The sequence below is a fragment of the Choloepus didactylus genome, chromosome 10, assembly GCF_015220235.1.
Source record: "Choloepus didactylus isolate mChoDid1 chromosome 10, mChoDid1.pri, whole genome shotgun sequence".
Lineage (NCBI taxonomy): Eukaryota > Metazoa > Chordata > Mammalia > Pilosa > Megalonychidae > Choloepus > Choloepus didactylus.
Genome location: NC_051316.1, coordinates 52,532,831 through 52,558,128, shown reverse-complemented (window position 1 = coordinate 52,558,128; position 25,298 = coordinate 52,532,831). Strand labels below are relative to the sequence as shown.

Below are 25,298 nucleotides of genomic sequence, written 5' to 3'. Positions count from 1 at the left end.
CACAACAATGTAAGTACACTGAACAAAGGTAACTATGAATACGGTTGAGAGAGGAAGATGGGGAGCATGTGAGACACTACAAGAAAGGAGGAAAGATAACAACTGGGACTGTGTAACTTGGTGAAATCTAGAGTATTCAACAATTGTGATAAAATGTACAAATATGTTCTTTTACGAGGGAGAACAAGCAAATGTCAACCTTGCAAGGTGTTAAAAATGGGGAGGCATTGGGGGAGGGATGCAATCAGCATAAACTAGAGACTGCAACTAATAGAATCATTGTATTATGCTTCCTTTAATGTAACAAAGGTGATATACCAAGGTGAATGCAGATAAGAGGGGGGGATAGGAGAGTCATGTTAGACACTTGACATTGGTGGTATTGTCTGATTCTTTATTCTACTTTGATTTAAGGTTATTTTTCCTTTTGCTGCTTCCTAGCTGTCATTTTTTTTTTCCTCTTTCTTTTGCCTCTCTACCTTCTTTGACTCTGGAAGTAATGTAGATGCTCTTATATAGATAGTGGTGAGGGTGGTGAACATATAAATGTATGACCATGCAGAAAACCATCGATTATTTACTTGGGATGGAATGTATGGTGAGTGAACAAAACCATATTAAAAAAAATGGGTTGATGACAAAACCTCGAGGGCAATATACTGAGTGAAATAAGCCAGACACATTAGGACAATTATTGCAGGGTCTCACTGATAGGAACTAATTACAATATGTAAACTCATAGACATGAAATATAAGGTACCAGGATATAGGATGAGGCTTAAGAATGGGGAGTGGTTGCTTAGTATGAGCAGAATGTTCAATTAGGATGAACTTAAATGTTTGGAAATGAACAGGGGTGTTGGTAGCAAGACGTGAGAATAACTAACAGTGCCAAATGGTGTGTGAATGAGGTGGAAAGGGGAAGCTCAGAGTCATATATGTCACCAGAAAGAAAGTTGGAGGTCAAAAGATGGAAATGTATAAAACTGAATCCTATGGTAGGCAATGTCCATGATCAACTGTACAAATACTAGAAATCACTTCATGAACCAGAACAAATGTATGACAATACAATTAGAAGTTAATAATAGAGGGGCATATAGGAAAGAACTATATACCTATTACAAACTATATACTACAGTTAGTAGTATTTCAACATTTTTTCATAAACAGTAACAAACGTACTATATCAATACTAGGAGTCAACAATTGAGGGGGGTTGGTTAGGGATAGGGGAGGATTAGAGTTTCCTTTTCTTTTTTTCTTTTTTCATCTTTCACTTTATTTCTTGTCTGGAGTAATGAAAAGTTTCTAAAAATTGAACAAAAATTAAGTGTAGTGATGGATGCACAGCTGTATGAGGGTACCCAGGGGCAAGTGATTGTACACTTTGGATCTTTGGATAATTGTATGGTATCTGAACAATCTCAATAAAAATGAAAAAAAAAAATCTGAAAAAAAAAAAAGACGTCTGCAGATGGAGCACACAAAGATACTAAAAAAGCATATTTAATAGGAGAATAACATTTTTCACCTTCTGCAAAATATCAGTTCCTTGATCACCTGTCCTAAAATTAAAAAGAGGAACAACTCTGATCTAAGACATAAGGGTTTAAATACATTTCAATGATTTCCAAAGTTCACATAGAAGGTGGCAAGTGTCCACCACCCCAGGGTGAGGGTGACAATTGACAGAAGCAGGCCTGCAGGATGTGTGTTTGTCTGCAGAGTGGCCACTCAGCTCCAGCCATATGTCATCAAATGGAAGTGAGGGTCCTGGGTAACCTGTCCTCTGAAAATTTTTCAAGAGCAACTAGGAATCTGGGACTTTGTGTGAAACCATGCAATTTTAAAATGCTAACAAAAGTTTAAAAGCAACTGCTATACTCCACGAGCCACACCAAATAAATTCTGCAAGCCAATTTCCTCCCTGGGCTGTCATTTTCATTCTGCTTTTCCTACTGAACATGGAATAAGAACACCATAAATCAGAGAAGGGCAAGCCTGGTCTCCAACATTCAGCTGAAAGCAAATATCACAGCAATGAGGAAATGGTCCTGACGATCCATGCAGCCTCCTTGTGGTCTTGAGTCAATTCTACAAAGGTCAGAGTGACTTCTTTGAGCAAAGCGCCATGCGGTGAAGACAAAGAGAGGATGCAGCTCCTGCCACTGAGAACTCGGCCTCTAGTAAGCAGAACGTGACATGTAAACAACACCAATATTCCAGGGAACCTGCAAGGGCCGTAAAAAAGACAACCCCAGAGTTGTAGGAGTTCAAGTGCAGAGAAATTCCCATTAGGATGGAGATGTGAGAATAGAAATTCAACACACAGGGACTGTTGATGGGGAGGAAGGAGAGTGGGGAGAACACAAAAAGATAAAGTGGGGGGAGGACAAATTAACATTTTCAAGTGCCCATTCTCCTAAATTCTTTCACAGTACTTTATTACATTTGATCATCTTGTCAAAACAACCCTGCAATTTACAGAAAAAGTGTTTAGGAAACTTGCCCAAGACCACAAAGTCAGCCTGGAGATCCAGGTCTGTTTGACCCCAAAATGCTGCTCCTTCCAATAAAGAGGAGCCATGATTGTGCTCAGTCAACAGTTTGGCTGGTGCCTGAGAAGTGGTTTAGAGACTAAGACTAGAAAAACAAATCAGGGCATACCACGAAAAGCCTCGAATACCAGGGAGGAGGAATTTATATCTCTCTGACCCTTGACTTGTTCCCTTCTGTCCAAGGTACCGTGGGGATTAAACAAGATAAACCATGTGTTAAACTATAAAGCCATATACAAAGTTTAGCTATTAGTAGAGATAATGAGTAGCCATTGAACGTGTGTGTGCAAGGGCCGGCCTAGATCAGAGATAAACCCAGCTGAGGTGTGTAGGGTGGATCAGGACGAAGATACAGCAGTGGGGAGGCTGTAGAGGGGAGGCGACACCATGGGGAACTGAAGATGGGAACGGAGCCTCCACAGGAGCGGGAGGGAGCGGAGGCAGGAGAAGAATGGAGAATTCCAGATCTATGATTTGGGTCAGGAAAAGGTTTGGCGAGATAATAAGGGGATTATTTCAGAGCTTGGGTGAGAACAAATATGACTCAGTTTGCTAATTCATCTTATTTTCCAGAGGGAAAGGCGATAAGCCCTCTTAGACTTTAATTGCTTGCTCAAACTAAATGCACCATTCTCCGCTCAATCCATCAGGCACAGCTGGTGTGTATTACATTCAACTGTCAAAATGTTCAGGCCTGTTCAGAGATACATTTACACTGGTGTCTTCTGGAGGGATGCCTAGAGTGCCAAACACTCAGCTCTGATATCAGACACACCTGATTTGGAACCTGGCTCTTTCATGGAATTGCAGGTCAGCTCTCACCCCAGTATGGTAGTTCTCTAAAGAGTTCCCAAAATGAAGGCTAATTACAGTGGTGTGGCTTGAATTTAGGGTATTTTGAAAGGGTTGGAGGGAAGAAACTTTCCTAATACATGCTCAAGGACTCTTTTGCTTTAGGGAAAACACCTGTTGGGGAAGAAGGCAGAGGATCTAATTACTTGACCCACACTGAAAATATACAGGACTGAAGCAATCAGAACCCTACAGCTCCCTGCACGGACAGCCAGGCAGTCTGTGAGGATGGAATGGCCTGGGGGCAGTGGGGGATTCTGACAGTCAGCAGTCTACAGGGAAAGGTGAGGGAAAACTCTCGATCTGGACCACCAAGGGTCGAATCTGGCTGGAAAGATGACTCCTCTTTTGCCTCGAGAAGGCTGGTACCCAGAGAAAGAATTCTTAGCATATCCTGGGGATAAAAACCAATGGATGTCTGGAGGAACCCAACCAGGCTGAGTAAGCTCTCGATCTCCCCACCTCTCGACCTGCCCCTCACATCGATGCTGGTGTTTTGTCTTCCATCCTCTTCTTGGGCTGCACAGTCTCCTAGGGTGATCTTATCTGTTCTCATAGTTTCAATTTCTATCTCTATCTCTTGCCTGATTCTGTTTCCCAAGTGCCAGACTCAATAGGCAATTAATTGCCTTCTGGAACTCTTCACCTGTATACATACCTCAACATGGGAAAAATAAAGTTCTTTCTTTCCCCCAGAAGACCTGAGACTTTGCCTCCTGGCTTTCCCTTGTGGTATTACATGTCCCCACTGCACAACACCAACAGTGAATCTGAATTTGGCTATGGTATATAGCTAATAGGTCATTATAATAATACTCTCTCATCATTAGTAACAAAGGTACTACACTAATGCAAAACGTTAAAAAGGGGGGGTAGATATAGAGGAACTCTGTATTTTGTGCATGATCTTTCTGCAAATCGGCAACTTCTCTAACAAAAATATAATAATAAAAGAACTAAAACAAAATGTCCACAAATGCTTTGACACTCTCCCATCAGGGTGGGCCTTTGTGATTGCCCTGATGAAAAGACCGTGGCAGAAGTGAAGCTGCATGAAGTCCCATGCTATGTTAGAATGAGCTGCTCAGCTTCTGCTGGTTTCTCTTGGGGCATTCACTTTGAAGCCCTGAGGTGCCATGTAAGAGAAGCTGCCGTGTGAGAGAGACCACATGGAAAAATCAGAGACAGAAAGCAGGAGAGAGATGCTGGAGGAGCCCTTGCTGTCTGAGTCTTCCCAGCCCAGGCAGCTTACAAGTGAGTGACGCAGCCTCTGTATGATTCCAGCTCCAGCCACCATCTCACTTCAACCACAAGAGAGACTCCGAGACAGAACTACCTAGCTGAGCCCAGTCAACCTTCAGAACCATGAACCATAATAGTAAGATTATTGTTATGATTTTAAGCCACTAAGTGTTGGGGTGATTTGTTACATAGCAATAGATACCAAAACAGTTCTTTCTCTCCATAAATTGTGTGATCATTACAAACATTTTTGGAGGGCTTATCAGGTATTAGGCACTGGCTTACACATTTTACATAATTAACTCTGACTGATCTTCACAACAACTCTAGAAGGCAACTTCATTTTCAGGTGAGAAACTGAGGCACAAGGAGGTAAAATGACTTTTTCAAGCCCTCACAGGAAATAAGTGACTCCGCTAAGATACCCAGGTAGTCTGGGTCCAAAGTGCTATACCATTTTGCCTCTGGAGAAATTCTAGTTTACTCCTCGTCCCATTCCAAGCACCCAACATTGAAGTCATCAAGTTCTGCTACTGAGTTAACATACATTAGATCTGTCTCTCCTTTCCACCATCATTGATACTGCCTTGTTTCAGGTCCACCTCATGTCTCACCAAGACTATTTCATCACCTTCCTCGAGCTTTTCCTGCTGTTCTAGTTTGCTAATGCTGCCGGAATGCGAAACACCAGAAAAGGACTGGCTTTTATAAAAGGGGGTTTATTTGGTTACATAGTTACAGTCTTAAGGTCATAAAGTGTCCAAGGTAAGGCATCAACAATCGAGCACCTTCACTGGAGGATGGCCAATGGTGTTCAGAAAACCTCTGTTAGTTAGCTGGAAAGGCACATGGCTGGCGTCTGCTCCAAAGTTCTGGTTTCAAAATGGCTTTCTCCCAGGACATTCCTCTCTAGGCTGCAGTTCCTTGAAAATGTCACTCTTAGTTGCTCTTGGGGTGTTTGTCCTCTCTTAGCTTCTCCAAAGCAAGAGACTGCTTTCAACGGCCGTCTTCAAACAGTCTCTCATCTGCAACCACTCTCTCAGCTTCCGTGTATTCTTCAAAGTGTCCCTCTTGGCTGTAGCAAACATCTGGGCCTGTGTAGCTCTTATTAAAGTACTCCAGTGATCCAACTAACACCCACCCTGAATGGGCAGGGTTAACACCTCTATGGAAATTCTCCAATCAAACGTTTCACTCACAGTTGATTGAGTCACATCTCCATGGAAACAATCAAAGGATTCCAATTCAATCAACACTAAATACATCTGCCCCCACAAGACTGCATCGAAGAATATGGTGTTTTGGGGGACACAATATATTCAAACTGGCACACCTGCCTCCACTCTAGTCTCCTCAAATTCAACCAAAGCCAGAGCAGGCTTTCCAAAATGCAAATCTGACCAAGCCATTCTCCTGCTTAATGCTCTTTCAATTCCCAACACAGGATGGCACACCAGGTCCTGTGGTCCACTTGGCACCAGTCCAGCTGAACCCAGCTCCTAGGTCCAACCCTAGCCCCAGCTCCAGTTCTTGGGTCCAGCCCCAGTCCAGCCCCAGCAACAGTTCCTGAGTCTAGCCCCGGCCCAGCCCCAGCCCCAGCCTCAGCCCCAGCCATGTCACAATGCTGTACTGTTTCAGTTCTACCTTGCTCTCCGAATCTCTGCACATTGTTCTCTCTGCTTTCCAACTCTACCCATTTGCCATTTCAGCCACTTCAAAACTTAGCTCAAGCATATTTGGAAAGCTTTCCCAACCTCCTCCAACTGCTGGCCCTGCAGATGTAGAGTTAAGAAGATCCTGCACCTTCCATGCCCAACCATATACAAAACAATCAGATATCCTTGACGGGAATTAGAGCAGCATCAGGCCACTGGAGGCTTTGCTCTTCACCGGGATGGGGACACACCAGAGGGCAGGAATTCCCTCACTGTTACAAACAGAACGCCTCTTCCAAACACTGGACTTGTATGCACCAACCTGACTCTGAAGGTGTGTGGGGTTTTTAAAGTATATTTAACAGACAGTACAACTGAATTTTTTAAATATACAGTTCTATGAGTTTTAATGTGTTAAAATTCTTATAAACACCACCAAAATTAAGATACACAACAGTTACATCACCTCCAAAAAATTCGCTCAGGTTATACGTTTATAATCACACACACACCCCCGCCGATGCCTGGTAACCACCAATCTGTTCTCCAACACTACGGTTTCATCTTCTTGAAAGCATCATATAAATGAATCATCTATGTAACCTTTTGATACTGGCTCATTTCACTCGGCATAATGCCTATGGGATTCATCCAAGTTTTTGTATGTATCAACAGTTTGTTCCTTTTACTTGATGAGTAGATTGCATTTTATGGCTGGACTACAAATTTGTTTATTCATTCACCTGTTGAAGGATATTTGGGTTGTTTCCTGTTGTTCCGGTTTGCGAATGCTGCCAGAATGCAGAACACTAGAAATGGATTGGCTTTTATAAAAGGGGGTTTATTTGGTTACACAGTTACAGTCTTAAGGCCATAAAGTGTCCAAGGTAAGGCATCAACAATCGGGTACCTTCACTGGAGGATGGCCAATGCTGTCCGGAAAACCTCTGTTAGCTGGGAAGGCACGTGGCTGGTGTCTGCTCTGGAGTTCTGGTTTCAAAACAGCTTTCTCCAAATGTTGCTCTTGGGGCGTTTTGTCCTCTCTTAGCTGCAGCTGCTCTTCAAAATGTCATTCTCAGTTGCTGTGAGGCCCTTCTGTCTGTGAACTCCTTTATACAACTCCAGTGATCCAATTACACTCACCCTGAATGGGCAGGGTAACACCTCCATGGAAATTATCCAATCAAATGTTTCATTCATAGCTGACTGAGTCACATCTCCCTGGAAACACTCAGTCAAAGAATTCCAATCTAATCAACACTAATACATTTGCCCTCACAAGATTGCATCAAAGAACATGGCATTGTGGGGGACCTAATACATCCAAACTAGCACACCTGTTTTGGGTGAGTATGAGTAGAGCTGCTATAAACGTTCATGTATAGGTTTTTGTGTAAATATAAGTTTCTTTCTCTAGAGTATGTACCCAGGAATTCGACTGCTGGGTCATATGGTAAAGCACATGTTTAACTCTATAAGAAACTGCCAAACTGTTTTTTAGAGTGACAGTCCCATTTCACATTCCCACCAGCCATTTATAAGAGTATCAGGCACTCCATATCCTCGTCAGCACTTTGTGTTATGAGCATTTTTTTATTTTAGCCATTCCAATAGATTTGCAGCAGCATCTCACTACAGTTTTGCATTTCCCTAATGGCTAATGATGCTGAACAGCTTTTCATATGTTTTTTTGACATGCATATATCCTCTTTGGTGAAGTAAGTGTTTGTTCAAGTCTTTTGCTCATTTCTTAAAGTGGGTTGTTTGTTTTCTCACTGTTGAGTTTTGACAGTTCTGCATATGTTCTAGATTCAAGTTCAGATATGCTGGATATGTGATCTGCAGTTATTTTTTCCTAATCTGTACCTTGTTTTTTCATTTTCTTAACAATGTCTTTCATAAAGTGTTTTGGTTTGCTAATGCTGCCAGAATGCAATATATCAAAATTGGGTTGGCTCTTACAATGGGGATTTATTAATTTACAAGTTACAGTTCTTAGACCATGAAAATGTCCAACTCAAGGCATCCACAGGACAATACCTGGACCCTGCAGACAGGCTGCTGGCATCTGCGACACCTCTGTCACAAGGGAAGGCACATGGCAATGTCTGCTGGTCCTTCACGCCTGCGTTTCATTCCTTTCAGCTTCTGTTTCCAGCGGCTTTCCCTCTGAGCTCTTTTAGCGTCTCTGGAACTTTTCTCTATGAGCTTCTCTTAAATTCATCTCTTTTAAAGGACTCCAGTAAAAGGATTAAGATCCACCTTGGGGCAACTCCTTAATTGAAATAACGTATCAAAAGGTCCCACTTACAATAGGTCTGCACCCACAGGGATGGATCAAAAGAACATGGCCTTTTCTGGGTATGTAACAGCTTCAAACTGCCACCTAAAGCAAAAGTATATTTTTTATAAAATCCAACTTATCAATTTTTTTTTGAATTATACTTTTGGTATAATGTTTAAGAATACTTTATTTAACATCAGGTCATGAAGATTTTTCTCCTATATTTTTTCTTCTAAAACTTTTATATTTTACTCTTTCATTTTAGATCTAGGATCCATTTTGAGTTCCTTTTGTATGAAATGTGATGCTCAGGTTGAGGTTCTTTTTTTTTTCCTCAAATGGATATCCAGTTGTCCCAACATCAATTGTTGAAAAGGCTATCCTTTCTTTTTTGAATAGCTTTTGTATCTTTGTCAAAAATCAAATGAGTATATGTGCATGTGTCTATCTCTGGACTCTATTCTGTTTCATTGATCTACCTTGTCTACTCCTTCACCAATACTATCGTCTTGATTACTGTCTGAAAATACAATAGTGTGATTCCTCCAACTTTATTCTTCTTTTTCAAAATTGTTTTAGCTCTTCTAGTTCCTTGTCTTTCCATATAAATTTTAGAATCAGTTTGGCTGATATAGATAAAAAAAAGTCCTGTGGGGATTTTCATCAGAATGCATTAAATCTATACATCAATTTGGGAAGAACTGACATCTTTACTATGTTGAGTCCTCCAACCCATGAATAGGCATATCTTACCATTTGTTCAGATCTTTTTTTTATTTCTTTCATCAGTGTTTTACAGTTTTCAGCATACAGATCCTACACGTAAATTGTGAAATTGATACCTGATCTTTCATTTGTTTGGAGCTATTATAAACAGAATTCTAAATTTTCAGCTCCAATTGTAATTGTCAGAATATAAAATAACAACTGAGAGTGAATCTAAGCAAAAAGTTGCTGCTAGCCCCTCCTACTGTGACCCACTACCCCTTTCCCTGGTGCCAAAGCACTGAGCAGGATTCACAACACGTATAAGACCTCAGTGACTGAGCACCACCACTTCAGGTAATTTCAGGTATATCTCAGGTGCAGTAAGCCCAGACTTCTTTGTTACTGACTTGAGATTAAATAAGCAACCTCACTTCACTCAATCATTTCAAATTAAACAATAGTAGATATAAACTTCTAATTTTTTTCAAAATAAATAAGTTGGAGATTTCATTTTAGCTGGAAAATATCAATATTCAGTGAAGGTGGCAAATGAGTTACATAACAAAGACTTTCATTTCATTTCAAAGGTCTGTGGCTTCTGAACTGGTGGTACAGATCTAGATCTCAATCTCAACCCCTCTGGGAACACAGCATCTCCTCTGCTGAAACCTCAGGAAATTCTCCAGGTGTAAGAAAGGAACCAATGATGAGGAAGCCTATTACATCTTCTAGTTGACTGCTGACTTTTGCCAAAAGAAAAGTAAAAACCTATCTTCAGACTTTTAATGGCTGAGTCTAGGGTTTATCCAAGCAGCTGCCCAAGGTCTACTGGAGCAGGTAGTCTGGGAGGTTAAGTAATCTTGTCATAGAAATAATCAACAAATGGGGAGAGAAATGGGCAGAATGTGGACAAGGGTATAAAAGGATGCTTGCAGGAGAAAACTAGAAATAAACGCACTGAAACAAATGGGAGTTGCTAATGCCACATCCAAAAAGGCTCTACTATTCCAAGACTGAGCTCCAACCTGTGGCCCATCTCAGGGAACCCTGCTCTATCTTCCAATCTCTCTAATCCACCCAAAGCCTTCTCTGGAGATCAGGCTGGTTCTGGTGCTGGCTCCCCAAGAAAGCTATATCTTCCTCAGGGTAGAGAGATGCTCTCCTGTCTGGGAGTTTCAGCACCATGCTGAGCTCACATAAAATGGCTTCAGTGACCAGACCTGCCTTGTTCTGGAACCCCTAGTCAAGGAGTAAAGCATGTTTGGGATGACTCAGGCTTGGGTAAGAGTTTAGTTTCTCAAGGTCTTCACTCAAAAACCCATAAAAATAAGAGGGTAACTGGGATCAATGAAATGACATGAGAAGGATTTACTTGTTTTCTTTGTCAATGAAGAAGATTTTGTAATCAATCACAAAATACATTTTGGGGGCATCTCCTAGGAAGTGGGTGCAATGCTAGATGCTAAGAGTATGACAGACCCATCTAACACAGCATTCTTAGCCTCAGGAAACAGAGATGAGAAAGAGAAATGTGAAAATAAAGCACCACACATATTAAGAATTGGTTCCATACAATACTGAAATTGGACTTAAAATAGGATAAGAACCTCTGTACTCTTATGAGTCTCTCTACCTGGATTTTCTCTTTCCAGTCTTCATGCCCAGAGATCCTACCACTCCTGCCCAAGGCCATTCTAACTAAGGCCTCCTCTGGGAACTGTTTTCCAATTCTGCCTCTTTTCTTTGAAGGCCCATGGCACTCTGTAGCTTTCTTGTGGTATTAGCCACATTAGGGTTAATGTGCCTCTGTGCCTCTGATGGGCTATGAAGGTGAAACACAGCCTTCAACTCTGCATCTCCTGCCAGTAACATGGATACTTGTTCGATTTAATTGAGTTCCTAACTGATTGCTAAATGAATAGATTATCCCAGCAACGGGCAATACTTTTCATTTTATATGTCAATTCCATGTAAGAGTGGTTACCAAGAGCATAGTTTTGAGAATTCTGAGGCCATAACAGAGCCAGTGGTGAAGAGTGCTGGAGTCAATGATGATGTCTGCCAAAGGACAGAATGGGGAGTGGTGGTGCAAATACTGTATACTTCTGAATATAAATTAAGTGTTATAAAGTATACAGAAGGGGGAGATTATTTCAGACTGGGCAGTTAGAGAAGGCTATATGATAAAGGTGGAAATTAGATTCATCTTCAAGGATGGGTTGGATAACAGTGGGTGAATACATGTGCAAAAACATTAGTGCAGGGAAGTACAACAGACCCTGGGTGAGCAACTACTAGACTATAAGATCAAATAGAAGATTTATGTAAGAGAAGAACAGGGGAAAGGACTCAACACTGCATGTCATCCCAAATTAAGGGACAAGATAAGCAAGAGCCAAGAGATAGGGAAAGGACCGGAGCAAGAGGGAGGATAAGAAGCTTTCTTTGGCTACTCTGTAAGAGTGATGTCAGCAACAATGTTTTAAGTTATCAATTAAGTATACTGAAGTTTCCCAGCAAAGAAGTAGCCTTGCTTCATGACTAAATAATCTAAGCTTTGAAGTCAGTCCTGGTGCAAATCCCAGCTGTGACTGCGACTTCAGCCAAGTTACTTAAGCCTTGTTTCAGTTTCCTCATCTGTAAAATCTCTAACTTAGGTGCTGAAGGTCAAATGGGAAATAAGCATGCATAAAATTCACTATACACCCTCAATAAATATTAGCTATTATGCTTGATTAGCCAAAGAGAAATAACCTTTTTCTTTTATTATTCTTTGTTTTTATTTTATTTTTTGGGGGTTGTGTTTTGTTTAGAAATAATTTTGAAGGAGAAAATGTGTGTTTTATTGACTCACAATCTGAGGAATCTTATATGAAACATGTAAAGTGGTAAGGTAATGTGGCTTAGAAAACATTTAAGTATATGAGATACCCACAGAAATTAAGCAAAAACATTTTCTTTTCCAGGAATGGAGAGAGGCTTTCTGTAGTTAGCCATTACTAGGAATGGCACATTGTTTTGCTGACTTAATATTTTACTGAATTGTAAGTAACCAGATAACTCTTTAGAACAGTGGTAGGAAAATAATTTAATTATACACAACTAAGTTCTCTCCTCCAGGAATTTCGCCTTTAGTCCAGGAGTAAATGTTACCATTTTAATCAACTGGGTGTGCTGAACCCAAGTAGTTGTCTCAGTGCAGTTATAAGAATAAACAGCGTGTGGACACACTCTGAGTTCATTTCTGAATTGACGTTCCAGTCCCAAAGGCCACCACTTTGCTTCAACGTGCAGACCAAGAAGAAAGATACAAGATGCTGGTATTGAGACCCTGCCTAAAAACAGGAAGATCTGCTGTGACAAACGTCCCCTGGGCACAATTAGGGACTTGGAGACCAAAGACCCTTAGCCTGAGCGTGGTGGGACTGGTGGGAGGGTGTGAGCTCCTCCAGGCCAGCTCTGGGTCTGAGGGGGGACCCCAGCCCGGGAGCTCACACAGCTGAGGTGTGGAACGGGAGAGGAACTACCCACGTCTGTGCCGCTGGGACAAGGTCCGTCCCTCACGAAAAGGTGCAGGAGTATTTGATGGAAAGGAAATAGTCTACCTCTGGTAATGGAACAGGCAGATATTTTTTAAAGTAGGGTAGTAACATTTCTGGCAAGGAGTGAGTCACTGAAACACTTCCTTTCCATTAACAGAGGTGTTACTGTAAGCATACTAATTACCACAGAGTACTCTTTGTTGCAGTTTGGGGCTGTTTCCTCAGCAAGTAAAACAAATTAGCCCCTTCTAAATCTGTCCCCAGAGCTCAACTATAACCCTAAAGCAATTTAGTGGCTTAATACTAACGGTGGCCAATACCATTCTCTATTAGATGTCTGTTTAACATTCAAAATAGAAAACGCCATTTAAAACACTTGCTATTTTAACCAACTCTGCTCCAGGGTGTTTAAATGGGACATGCAGTGACATCTAAAATCAGCTCTGTTTTTTCGAGACAGCCTTAGTTCCCCACTGGGTATATAACCCCAGATCTCCAGCCATTCAAGGGATTCACGGTTCCTCAGGTGGACAGAGCTTCCTGGCACTAGGCCAGTGGGTTGCTGCCTTACTAGGACAGTTATTTTCAGTCTCAGCCTCTGGCAAAGGTAATCACAATTTCCCACAAGTAATTAATGTGGAAAGCTCTCTTTACACGTAAGTAAGCACAAGTGCATCCCCATGCTCTCCAACAGCTAATTCCTAACCCTGCTTATTTACTTCTTGTCTGAATTAACCCAGGGTTTTTGCACATCTCAGCTACTCCATGAGCTTCCCAAGATCCTGAATCAGCACACAATAATTGTCTACATAGTATGAAGCTTCCTTTATTTCTTATGCCTGCTGCTCAAATTTTTGACAGGTGGGTAACTTTGATTCTGTAGTTTTACTGTGCTAAATAAAATACTGTATCTTAGATTAAGCATCCTCTGACAAGATATTTGCTATCTGTCAACCATCTTCTCTATTCTGAGAACTAAAACCAGAGTCAGACAGACTGTCCATACTTTCCTCCTCTGTATGTTAGCAATTTACATCCAAAGTCCTCCCAATAGATGGCATTAACTATGTATATACCAACTTTGATGTACAGAATCGAACACTTAAAATAATTTTTAAAGGTTAATTTTATAATTTTTTGGTTGGATTATAATTTTGTTTGGGGTCTTGCAGTAATTCCCCACATCTAATGAGTCCTGATTTGGTTTCAAAAATGAAAGCACCAGGCATAGGCATTCAAAGCCCAATTTTTTTCTCCTAATTCTTCAATAGGTAGAACTTGGGTTAAGCTATCCAAAGGGCTCCCTCTCTGAGGTACTTAAGCAAGGTACCTCAGGGAAGATACATGCACTACACATGCACACACAGACGTGTGTGCACACACTTTTAAACCAAAAGTGACTTATACAAACCCAACATAGTACCAACTACCAAATTCCTAGAGAATATCATGGAAACCAATTAGTAGTGATAATTATTTTGCTAATAATACTATAGTGTCTACAGCATGCTATAAACAAATATACTAATACAGATCAAATAAATATAGCTAAACCAGCAAATGTGTATTTCCATCAGCTTTTCAGAAATATATAAACACAAAGCTATGTTTTTTTCTTTGAAAGCAAAAGTCCCCTCTATATATAGACAATTATGCCAGTTTTGTTTCCCTTATTCAAACGGATTATTTATTGTATATTGTGGAAAGAACAGATTTTGGGGATATAGGAACTACATTCTTCCTACCATTTTAAACAAAAATTTTAAAGGGCACTACTATTTTATGTTATTGGAGTATTCTGTGCTTTACAAACATTTTGACCATATGAAGTTCATACAAGTTTATTAGGCCTCACATTACTGCTCTAATGAAATATTAATACTGAGAAAGAACCTTACCCTGGTAATAGCAACAGCTGCAATTTATATTATTATCCCCAAGTCATTGATCAGTAGTTCAAATGCAAAACATTTTACTCAACTTCAAGGTCATATCATCCTCATGCAATGAACTTTAATCCTCCCTTGGTTCCACATGGAAGAATTCCTCTGGCTCCTAGCAATGACCTGAAGTGTGACTATACAGTGACACAGCTAAAGGATCTTAAAGCTGGAAGGAACCTCCGAGATTTTCTAACTCAGGGTCAACAAGCAGGCAGCACACATACCACTACTTTCCTAATCCCATACCAGACATCAATAATCAATTTCAGAACCTTTGCCTCTGCTGCTTTCTCAGTGTAACACACCAGGTAGTTCACATGAATGGCACATGAATGGAATCATCCCTGCTCTTTCAGGTAATACAAACTCCTTTTTTCTGATTAGGGAAACAAAGGTCCAGAGAGTTGAGGTATTAGATACACTCTTTTTACATAGCTTTCAAGAGTCAGTTTTATTACTTTAAGGTCTCATTTCCAGTGCCTGTTAGGTATAATTTTCCAGTGCCTGCTAGGTGTAATGGGAGCATTTTTGCTCTCAAAGGATTTATAGTCTAGTTTTGAGGAAGATTAACTTGCTTGTCATATATGTTGACTACGTGTTAATCTGTGTTACTAATGCAGATCAGAGGGGGCTGAAGTGGGCAGAGAGAACTTTATGAAGGTAATGGAGCTTTAAGTAAGTTTTGGGCTCACTTATTCATTCAACAAACAGGGATGGTTTCTTACTAAATTTCTAGCTCAAAATTAAAAATTCAACAAACATATTGAACCTGCCAGGCACTGGGAGTAACACAAAAACCCCATCTTTTCATGGGGGAAGCAGAAAAATTAGAACATATTCTAACTCAATTAGAATAATCCTAGCTAAATTACAATACATTCTAATTAAAAACTGGAATATAATATAATAAGTACCAAGTAAATAAAGGTCTGATGGAGCAGCAGGAGAGCATACGGTTAAGAGCAGGAACTCTGGAGCCAGATTTTGAGGGTATGAATCCCAGTACTGCCTGTGATTACTGACTCTGAGCAAGTCTCTTAATTCTCTGTGCCTTCATTTCCAGATGTAAAGATCAAGTGGGTTAATACATATAAAGCACTTAGAAGAGTATCCAGCATATCATAAATGATTTACATGTCTTAGCTATTACTGCATGTGAAACAGGAAGGGGAGGCTGCCTGGGAGATGTAGGATCCAGAGTTCCCCGAAGAGAGGGTGGCTGAGCTGAGTCTTCAAGGATGAGGCAGGCAAGTTCGATGCAGATCATGAAGGGTTTTAGATGTCATGCTAAAGAGATGCCCTCTCCCACCCTGAGGGCATGGGGAGCCATGGATGGTTTTAAGCCCTTGTGTGATATGATGAGATCTGCATCTTAAAAGTTTACTTTAAGTGTAGACTCAATTCTTAACTCTTAACTGATGACTCCTCCCCTTCATTGTCAAGGAATGATATGTTCTATCCCTGGTCAATCCTCGCTTGACCCATCTACCCCATGTTGTCATCTATTCTCCTAGGCCTCCCCTCAAAAATCCCAAGGCTTCCTTAATCTACCTTTAGCTACTACTTTCTCCCATTTCTAACCAACTAAATGCTTCAAAAGAAAAGTCCAGAGGGTCACTTCCTCCTTTTCTTCACCCCCACTGGGCTTCTTTCCACATCACCACAATCCAGAGCACCTTCATCTTCCTTGACTTCCAGGTGACACCTAACACTGCTGAATAACCCTCTCCCTCACAGAGCCTCTCAGCCACCTGACTGTCCAGTTCTTACCTCCTCTCACATCATTTCTGATTTCTCTTCTCGGTGCTCCCTTCTCTGCCCAGACCTCCAATGCTGGGGTTGTCCAGGGCTCTGACTTTGGTCTCCTCTTTCCCTGTTCATGCTCTCCCAAGACAGGTTCACTCATTCCCAAAGCTTTAACTATTCCTAGGTCTGCCATGCTCTCAGAATCAATGCTTCGCTCCAAACCTGTCTCCTGAGTGCCAGGGCCTATTGGCCACCTTTATCCAAATGCTTCACAGGCTCTTACAACTCGGCTTGTCACAGTAGAACACACCACGTTCTTTTCTAAGCCGGTGCCCTTCCAGTACTCAGTGCTCCCTAGTCTGCTAGAAACTGCCACCTCCTTCTCTCTTGGACCAAACCTAACCAAGCCGTCAAGTTAACTCGTTGCCCACTCTTGTAGCTGTCTTTTCCTTTCTATTCCCACCGCTGCTGCTCAGCCCAGGCCCCCACCTCTCCTGGCCTGTACCTTTACTGTAATCCCCTGGGGGGTTGGGGGGATGGTGTACCTGCCTGTACTAACTCCCTTCTCAGATCCATTTCCACATCCAGCCACAGTAATGATCTTTTCAACACGACTCTGCCAGGACCGCTGGCCTCCCTAAAGCCCTTCCAGGGCTCTGCACCATCTTCAGGACACTGTCTGAACTTCTCAGCACAACATCTGAGGCTCTGCAGGGTCTGACCTCCTCCGCAGCCTTCTGAGCCACTTAGAAGATAGGAAGGGCGGGCCTTGAGGGTGGGAAGAATAATGGGGCAGCCCCATGGACAGAGACATAAGTGGGTCTGAACCCAGAGTGGACACCAGCCTGGCTTATCAGCTTTGGCGAATCCCACTGCACCTGTATTCCTCCAAAAGCAAGCACTGCAATTTAGAGGGTCCTGAGGAGGCAAGTCTCAGAGGAGAAGGGGCAACCAAAGACCCAAGTGCATGGCACAGAATCCTCATTTCCCACCCTTTAACCCTCCACACTCAGCCAGAGAACCTTGACTCCCAGACAGGTCAGTGAAGACCAAAAATGTACAGGAGAGGAAGATGGAGGAGGAGTTGCAGCCTGATGGAGGAGAAAGAACAGAGGATCAGGAATAAGAACTGGTGATGCCAGTTATTATCTGAGTGATTCCAAGCAAGTTACTCATTGCTATGAGTTTCCATTTCCTTGTCCATATAATGGAAAAATAAGAACATCTCCTTTATAGTTGCAAAAAAATTCATAAGCATTCCCTAAGGTTTCAAAAGCCATGATGGAAAGTGGAAAACGTAGTAAGTAAATATATGGTAGGTTAATTGCATTAACGTCCTACATGCCTCTCTCTGCTTCCACCCTTGCCCCTTCAGTCTGTGGTCAAAAGAGCAGCCAGGGAGAGCCAAGTAAAATACAACCACATCATGTCACTGTCTGCTGAAAGCCTTATGATGAGCTCCTATCTCTCTGTATGAGGCAAAGTCCTTACAAGTGCTTACAAGACCTTATTGCTCTGCCCCTTGCTAACCCCTCACCTCACCTCCTCCTTCTCTCCCCCTCCCTCCCTCCATTCCTTGTTATTTCTTAAACAAGCCAGGATGCTCCCACCTCTCATCCCCACCCCCCCCGCCATGGTCCCTCTGTCTGCAGCACTCTTTCCCCAGGTATCTGTGTGGCTTGTCCCCTCACCTCTTTCTAGTCTTGGCTCTAGTGTCACCTTCTCAGTTCAGCCCTCCCTAACACCTTATTTAAAATTGTACCCCCTCTGCCCTCCCTAGCACCCTCCTCTGCTTTATGTTACTCCAAAGCACTGATCAGCAGGTAACATATATTTTACCTTTTTATTCTGTTTACTGTCTACCTACCTCTCTCCACTTGAATATGTTCCACAAAGACAAGGATTTTTGTCATGCACTGCTGTGAGCCCTAGAACAGTCCCTGGCACATAGGAGGGGCCCAGGACATATTTGTTGAATGAATGATTTAATGAATAAATGATCTAAGTGTTGGTTACTGCAGGTGTATGCTGGACTGAACTAATCAGAGGCCCAGTCGTACCAGGCCTGGGGCCTGCTAGAGTGAATGAGCTTCCTCAGGAACGAAATGCATATGGACACCGCTGTGCTCAAGGCTTTGTGTGGGTGAGTAGCTGGTCTGGGACCCAGCATGACATTTACTGCCCCATCCTAGGGGCTTCACAGATACACATGAAAACAGACAGAACCAGAGCATCCACCACTTCAAGGTGGCACTGCAAGATATGCGCTACACAGCTCCAGGACAGGAGAGGTGCGAGGCTGGGGGAGGGAATCACAAAGAACGTGAAGGAACTTGTTTTAGGTTTTAGACAAAGAAATCTCAGTCTATAAATGATGGCTTCTTAGCACCCAAAGAAAATGATTTAAAATTAATAAGCTTGCCAGCAATGCCACGTAAATAACAACACTCTCTTTTCTTGAAAATCCCTAAGCTTGAAATCACAGACTTTTCAAATGACAGAAATAAAGTATAACCTGTCTGGACAGAAACATCAGGCTTTACGCTGTGAACGGGCTGAGGGTGCACGAGTGCTTTCCCACCCTTATGCACCATCTGATGATTACTGGGTGACTTCTTGAACCCTCGGAGAGATATGAGACAATTCTCACACTCAAGTCACTCTGCTTGGACAGAATTCTCACTTGGACTACAAAAATTCTGCCCTCGGAATTTCTGCCTGTGACATGGGTTGAGACTGAGGCCATGGGGCACAACACAAAATGATTAATTCTTTTCATTTCCTTTTTAAAAAATGAATAAGACTTTGGAGGCTGGTATTTCCCTAGAGAGAGTGTGTCACCAAAACACTTGAATCATTCAGGACTTTAAATTACAGGCTGGACACTAAGCGGAACAGAGAAAGAAACCCAGCATGACAGCCCTTATTTCATAAGAAAATATCAATTTTCTCAGAATCGAAGTGTTCAGATTTACCTTAAAATAACATTTATTGGATGTCTGTTATATGTCAGGCACATACTGGGTATTTTCACGTTATATTACATTTCACATTATCTTAATTAACCCTAATAACAAATGAGGTAATGACTAATATCATTGTTTTCCAGATGAGAAAACTGAGGATCCCAGAGAATTAGCAATTTGTCTAAATGGTAAGCCTGATGTAGCCAAAATTCAAATCTGGGGACCCCTGACTCCAGGCTCTGTGCTCATTCTTGCCACAAAAGCAGAAAAAAGGCCTACAAGAATTGTAATGAAACCATTCCTAATGGTATCTTAGTAAAGACCTAAGATATCAGTTCCAGGACCTTGAAGGATTTCACAGAAATTAAAAAGACTGCTACCTAATTATTCAATCCCTTCATCTTGTGAATAAGAATTAAAGAAATGTTTAGCTCTTAGCACCTCCTTGTCCATGCAAAGAATTAATTTTCACACCCAATAAAGATGACTTTTAATTGCATTCCCCCTCACAAGCCATGTCTTGAAAAATCAAAGGCTTTAAGCTGGCTCATAAGATTCTGTGTTCCTCATTTCAATAACCAAAATATTTTAATGTGTCAGGGTTGCTGAATTAAAGTGGGGACCAAAGATTACAATGGCTATAATCAGATGACATTTTGTCAGGATAATTAATAACATTAAACTGCTGCTGCTTCTTTTAGACCCTCATGTTGAAAGGTCCAGGAGGGAGACCTCTTGTGATTTTTCTGGATTGAGGCAGTAGAAAAATAAACTCTTTCTATCATGACCTAGTGTGGATTTATGGATGGACTCAGTGTCACTGATAGAAGTCTGCTGGAATTTCACTTCTGGTTAAACAGGATGAGCCATTGCAGACTACACAAACGGAGGTGATTTCCACCCAGGTCCAGCGCTCTGAGCTAAGAGGGAAAGAAGAGGACCCAGGAAGTGCCCTGTTGATGGCACATTGGTGGCGGTCTTGGCTTGAGACCTCTCGTATCAGGAGCGGGAACACATGGGGATGGACACACAGTCATCTGCAGGAGCAAATGGCCCAGGACTCTTCAGCTGGGCACTTACTGCCCTGTGCATTTATGGCTCTTAAATGGTGGTCTTCCTTTTGGAGACAGGGCATTTGTTCAAACACAGGAAAGGTACTAAAATCAAGCTCCTGGGGACTCACCTGCATTAAAACTGGAGCAAAGAGCCCATATGATACCAAAGACCACATCTGCAAAACAGTCATGAAGCATGTAATCCCTCTGGAGGCTGAAGATGTGTTTGTGCAGATGGTTTCAAAGGCCAGAGAGCAACTGCTCAAAATCCTTTCCAAACCACCTTCTAGTGAATCAGTCCACTAAATACTAATGTGCAACTCTTGGTAAACAAGGGAGTATCTCTGGAAAACCCCGGGGGGACAGGGGGGAGGTAGGATTATTCCACATCTGCAGGGAGGTAGGAAGCAGATGCAAGCCTAAGGTCACCCCCACCCCCCACCCCCAATGTCCTTTAAAAGAAACTGAACAATTCATTCTGGACTCTTAACCCTGAGAAAATAAAAAAGGCCATTTCTTCTATTTGGCTGAAGGGAAAGCAAAACACTCTTTGTGGGGTCTATTATTTAAACGTGATGAGATAAGATAAACATTCCCTAAAAATGCCCAAAGCCACTTTGTACTTCTTGGGGGAAATAGATTTAAGCAGTCAAGATTTGCCTTCTCTACTTTTCTTCTTTCTGCCCACAAATGGCCTCTGCTAAGACAATTACAGAATGTTATTTACTAGAAGCCTAACTTTCCTTGGGACAAGGTTCTTGAGACGCAAATCTGACCGTGAGGATCTCATTAACTTCTGAAGGTTTTTTTTTTGGGGGGGGGGGGCAAGGGAAGGGGGAGCAAGCAACATCAAATATTCTGAGATTCAGAAACAGCAGCTGGAGAGGAAGGCTGAAATTGAGAGGGAGACAAGTCTGTCTCCTACCTGCCTTTCCATCAAATCCAGCTCCTGTTTCCTAAAAGGAAGGTGAGGAATGACAAAAAGTCCAAGTTTCCGAGAAGGTACACCAGCCTCACCTGCTGGGTATCCCCAACTGTGTGAAGGAGACATGGCTTCAACCCCTAACAAATACCTCCACCAGCCCAATTTCCAAAACAGAAATTCAGGATCTAAATACAATTTAATTCATACATCTGAGCAATGGCTCAGACATTAGTCTAGTCCAATGATCTGACAGGAGTGAATCACTTAAATAAACCCTTGCTTAAAAACAAGCAAAGATGACCTAAAATTTATTTTAATGGTGAGAGCAAGGAAGCACAGAAGGAGGGGAGCCCTCTAGCAGATTACCAGGGTGATCTGCCTTCTTTTACTGCCCTTTCCCTGTGATCTCCTGCCGGCAATAATTGCACACCCCTTGTCTTCAGGCACGAATATGGCAGGTTTTCAGAGCCCCGGCGCGAGCAGCCGGCGCTCGCCGCGTGGGAAGACGCCTTTCCAGGTACTGCCCACTGTGAATGACTGCAACATCCCCCCACCCTCCTTGTCCCCAGGCCCAGCCATTCCTGAAGCCAAGGTGCCTCCAGTCCGACTGAAAACCCTAAATCACACTCAATCTCTGTAGGGCGGCTTGGTTCAGGAAAAAAGGGTGCGGGGTGGGGGAGCGGAGGGCAGGATTTTAATAAATTAAACCCCGTTTGCTTCCAGAAGGCAAAGACCGAAGCTACTTGCTTCCTTTCCCCTCAAGCCTCCCTTGATCATTCTGGGTAAAGCACGAACTCGCAGCTCGTGGAGCACCCAAACGGGAGTCCCAGAGGTGCCTTGGCTTCGCAAGCACAAATAAGCGAGCTCTGGGGAGAAGCCCCCGCGTGGGGTCACAGGCCGAGGGGGCGCTTAGCGCCCTGCCACCCTCCGGCACCAGCCCGCTCGGGAGCCTCACCTAGCACCACCGCGGCCACCGTGGAGAGGAGCAACCAGTTATTCTTCAAGAAGCGCTTGCAGTCGCCTGCCTTCCTCGCCGCCTTCCCCATGGCGGGCACTCGGCCTCCAAGCCGCGCCGCGGCTGCCGCTATTGTACGCTGAGCTCGGCCGTGCGTGCGGGGGCTGGGGGTCCCCGGGACACGAAGCAGGATCCGGGTGCGTCCGGGAGTGCGTGCGTGCAGGCTGCTGCTGCTGCCGCCACCTGAGATCGCGCGCCTCGCGGGTCCCTCCTGAACCCGCGCCGCGCGGGCCGCCCCGCAAAACCCTGCTTGGTGTACGTGGCAGGAGCGTCGGGATCCTCCTGCCGCCGCTGCCGCCGCCGCTGAGCTCAGCGAGGAAGGAAGGAGGAGGGAGAAAAGAAAAGGGAGATAGGAGGGGCGGTGGACTCAGGGAGGTGGGTGGGTGCGTGCGTGGAGAGTCCAGTGCTGCGGTGGGAGCTGGGGCGGCCTCTCCAGGGAACCCTGCGCCCCGCCCCATCCTGCCACTGGAGTCTCTCTTTTCCCCCACCGCCCATGCTGGGTCCTCCTCTCCCTAATCCAGTGGGCGGAGCCACTGGCCGCCTTGGTCTGAATTTCGTCCGGCCCTTCCCTCTCTCCCACACCAGCGTTCCGAGTCCCTGCTGTTGAAGAACGTGGTGGCTTCGAATTGGTAGAGGCTTCGAGTTGGGGGAAACTGAGTTCTTCTTGGGCTCTGTCACGCAGTCTCGGATTTGCCAGCAGCGGCGAAAGCCTGAGGCCTCTAAAAATAAGGAAAGAAAGTGTGCTGGGGGCAGGTCAAGACTTTGTGAAATTTCACATGGGCCCTCTGTCCCCTCCCCCTAAATATTAACTCTTCTCGAATCCTGGGCAGTGAGACTCCAGCAAGATTTATCAGTGGTCGCAGAGAGCTGGGAAGTTTTCCCTGCAGGTGGACATCTCTTATAGGCCCTCTGAGAACTTCACCGCGCTCCTTGTGACTTTCTGTGGCTGCCACAGGCCGGAAGCTGTGAGACTCGGCCTGGTAGTCAGGACCCAGAACCCGACTAGGTTGTTCTGGGGAGATGGCGGGGCGCAGCCTGAAGGCCGAATGCATTGGCGAGGCAAACACGGGGGAGTTAAAGAAACTAGGTTAGTCGTGTCAGATATACTCTGCTTTACTAAATTAGTTTTCTAATTCTCCTTTTCCAAACTTATATCCAATATTTTTACCATCACTTCTACAGGCATACCTCAGATATTGCGGTTGCGTTCCAGACCAGCGCAGTAAAGTGGCTTCTTAGTGCAAATAAAAGTTATGTTTACATTATACTGTAGTCTATATCAAGTGTGCAATAGCATTAAGTCTAAAAAAAATGTATATACCTTAATTAAAATGTGACAGAGACATGGAGTGAGCACATGCTGTTGGAAAAATGGCGCTGTTAGACTCTTGCTCTTGGCAGGGCTGCCAAAAACCTTCAATTTGTGAAAAACTCAGTTTCTGCCAAGCCCAACAAAGCGAGGTATGCTTGTACAAACTCTTTCCTTTTCTTTACCACGTCACCACCTCTGGCACCTCTAGGCTGTCATCTGATCACCTTTCCTAAAATTAAATGAGCCCTGCACCTTTTGCTGTTGTGGAGTCTACTTTATGATTGGGTGAAAAAATAATCTCCCTAACTAGATTTGCTGATGACTAAAATTCCGCATTTAGAACTTCATCCCTTTGGCTTTTATTGAAACAGGTATTCTTGAAGAGATGATAAATTAAGCTTTATCAATCATGTACACTTTAGTATGGATTGGCTTTTCAGCTCCTTTCCAGAAAGTAAACTTTGAGAGAAGAAAGAATAGCGGAATCTCAAAGTCATTGAGTTCATGAGAAAGAACTGAAGAAATATGAGAAGAGGGGAAAACATCAAGAATGAGGAGACAGTATCTTTGATCTTATGGCTAAGAAGCTGAAAAAGCCCAAATGTCCAACATGAGGCAATGACAAATATACTATGGAGCTGCCTTGCAATGATACATTATGCTACCAATATAAAGGAAGTTTATTAAGTTTTTAATAGCATGGGATAGCATGTGCTATAATATTGAGGGAGAAAAGAAAAATTAAAAAATTGTACAATTTGATTGCAACTATGTAAAACAAACATACAGACATATTTAGAAAAAAGACTAGAAGGAAATATAGCAAAATTTTAACAATTGTCATATTTGGGTGGTAGTATCATGTTTGAATTTTCTTTTTCTTTTTTTTTTTTTCTTTCTTTTTTCCAAAGTGTCTACCATAAGCATGCCTATTACAGTTGTGGGTAGGGCTGTATTTAAGAAATAAATAGGCCCTGAAGAGGGAAAAAAAAAAAAAAAAGGAAGAACCTGAGACAAAGTTTGTGTGCATCACAACTTTTTGAGGCATAATAAAAAATGAGTTTGGTTTTTTTTTGGGTGGGGGTGTGTGGATGGAATAGAATGGTTGGGTTTAAATCACAGCACCACCACCAGTTACCAACTTGGTGACTTAATTTTTTGCATCTCAGTTCCTTCATCTGTAAAATGGGTGTATAAAGAATATTTACTTCCTGGGGAGGTTGTAAGAATTGAAAATGATAATATGTGTAAAAGGCTTAGGACAATTCCTGGTATGCAACAAATATTGTCACTCGTCTTCTTTGGAGTCAACATGGACAGGCATCTTCTAATTCTCTCTCTTGCCCACTTGTGAACACACCCTGAACCACTTCAGACCCATAAGAACCCTTGCATGTTGATCAATATTCATTGTCTTGTAGAAGTTCAAGGGACAAAACATTATTGCACTTTCACAACTAAAGCTCATATAGTGCATACTTGTTTTATGCTC

At 42.8% G+C, this 25,298-nt stretch overlaps 1 protein-coding gene across 1 annotated transcript in view; it reads right to left on the bottom strand.

Moving 5' to 3' along the window:
• Positions 1–22,914, bottom strand: part of SLC1A1 (solute carrier family 1 member 1) — an 84,253-nt gene extending 61,339 nt beyond the window's left edge. The window contains exon 1 of the mRNA XM_037850998.1: positions 22,435–22,914. Coding sequence (XP_037706926.1) covers positions 22,435–22,525 — 91 coding nt within the window. The 5' untranslated portion in view covers positions 22,526–22,914. The remainder of the gene's footprint in view (positions 1–22,434) is intronic.
• Between the last annotated feature and the right edge of the window lie 2,384 nt (positions 22,915–25,298).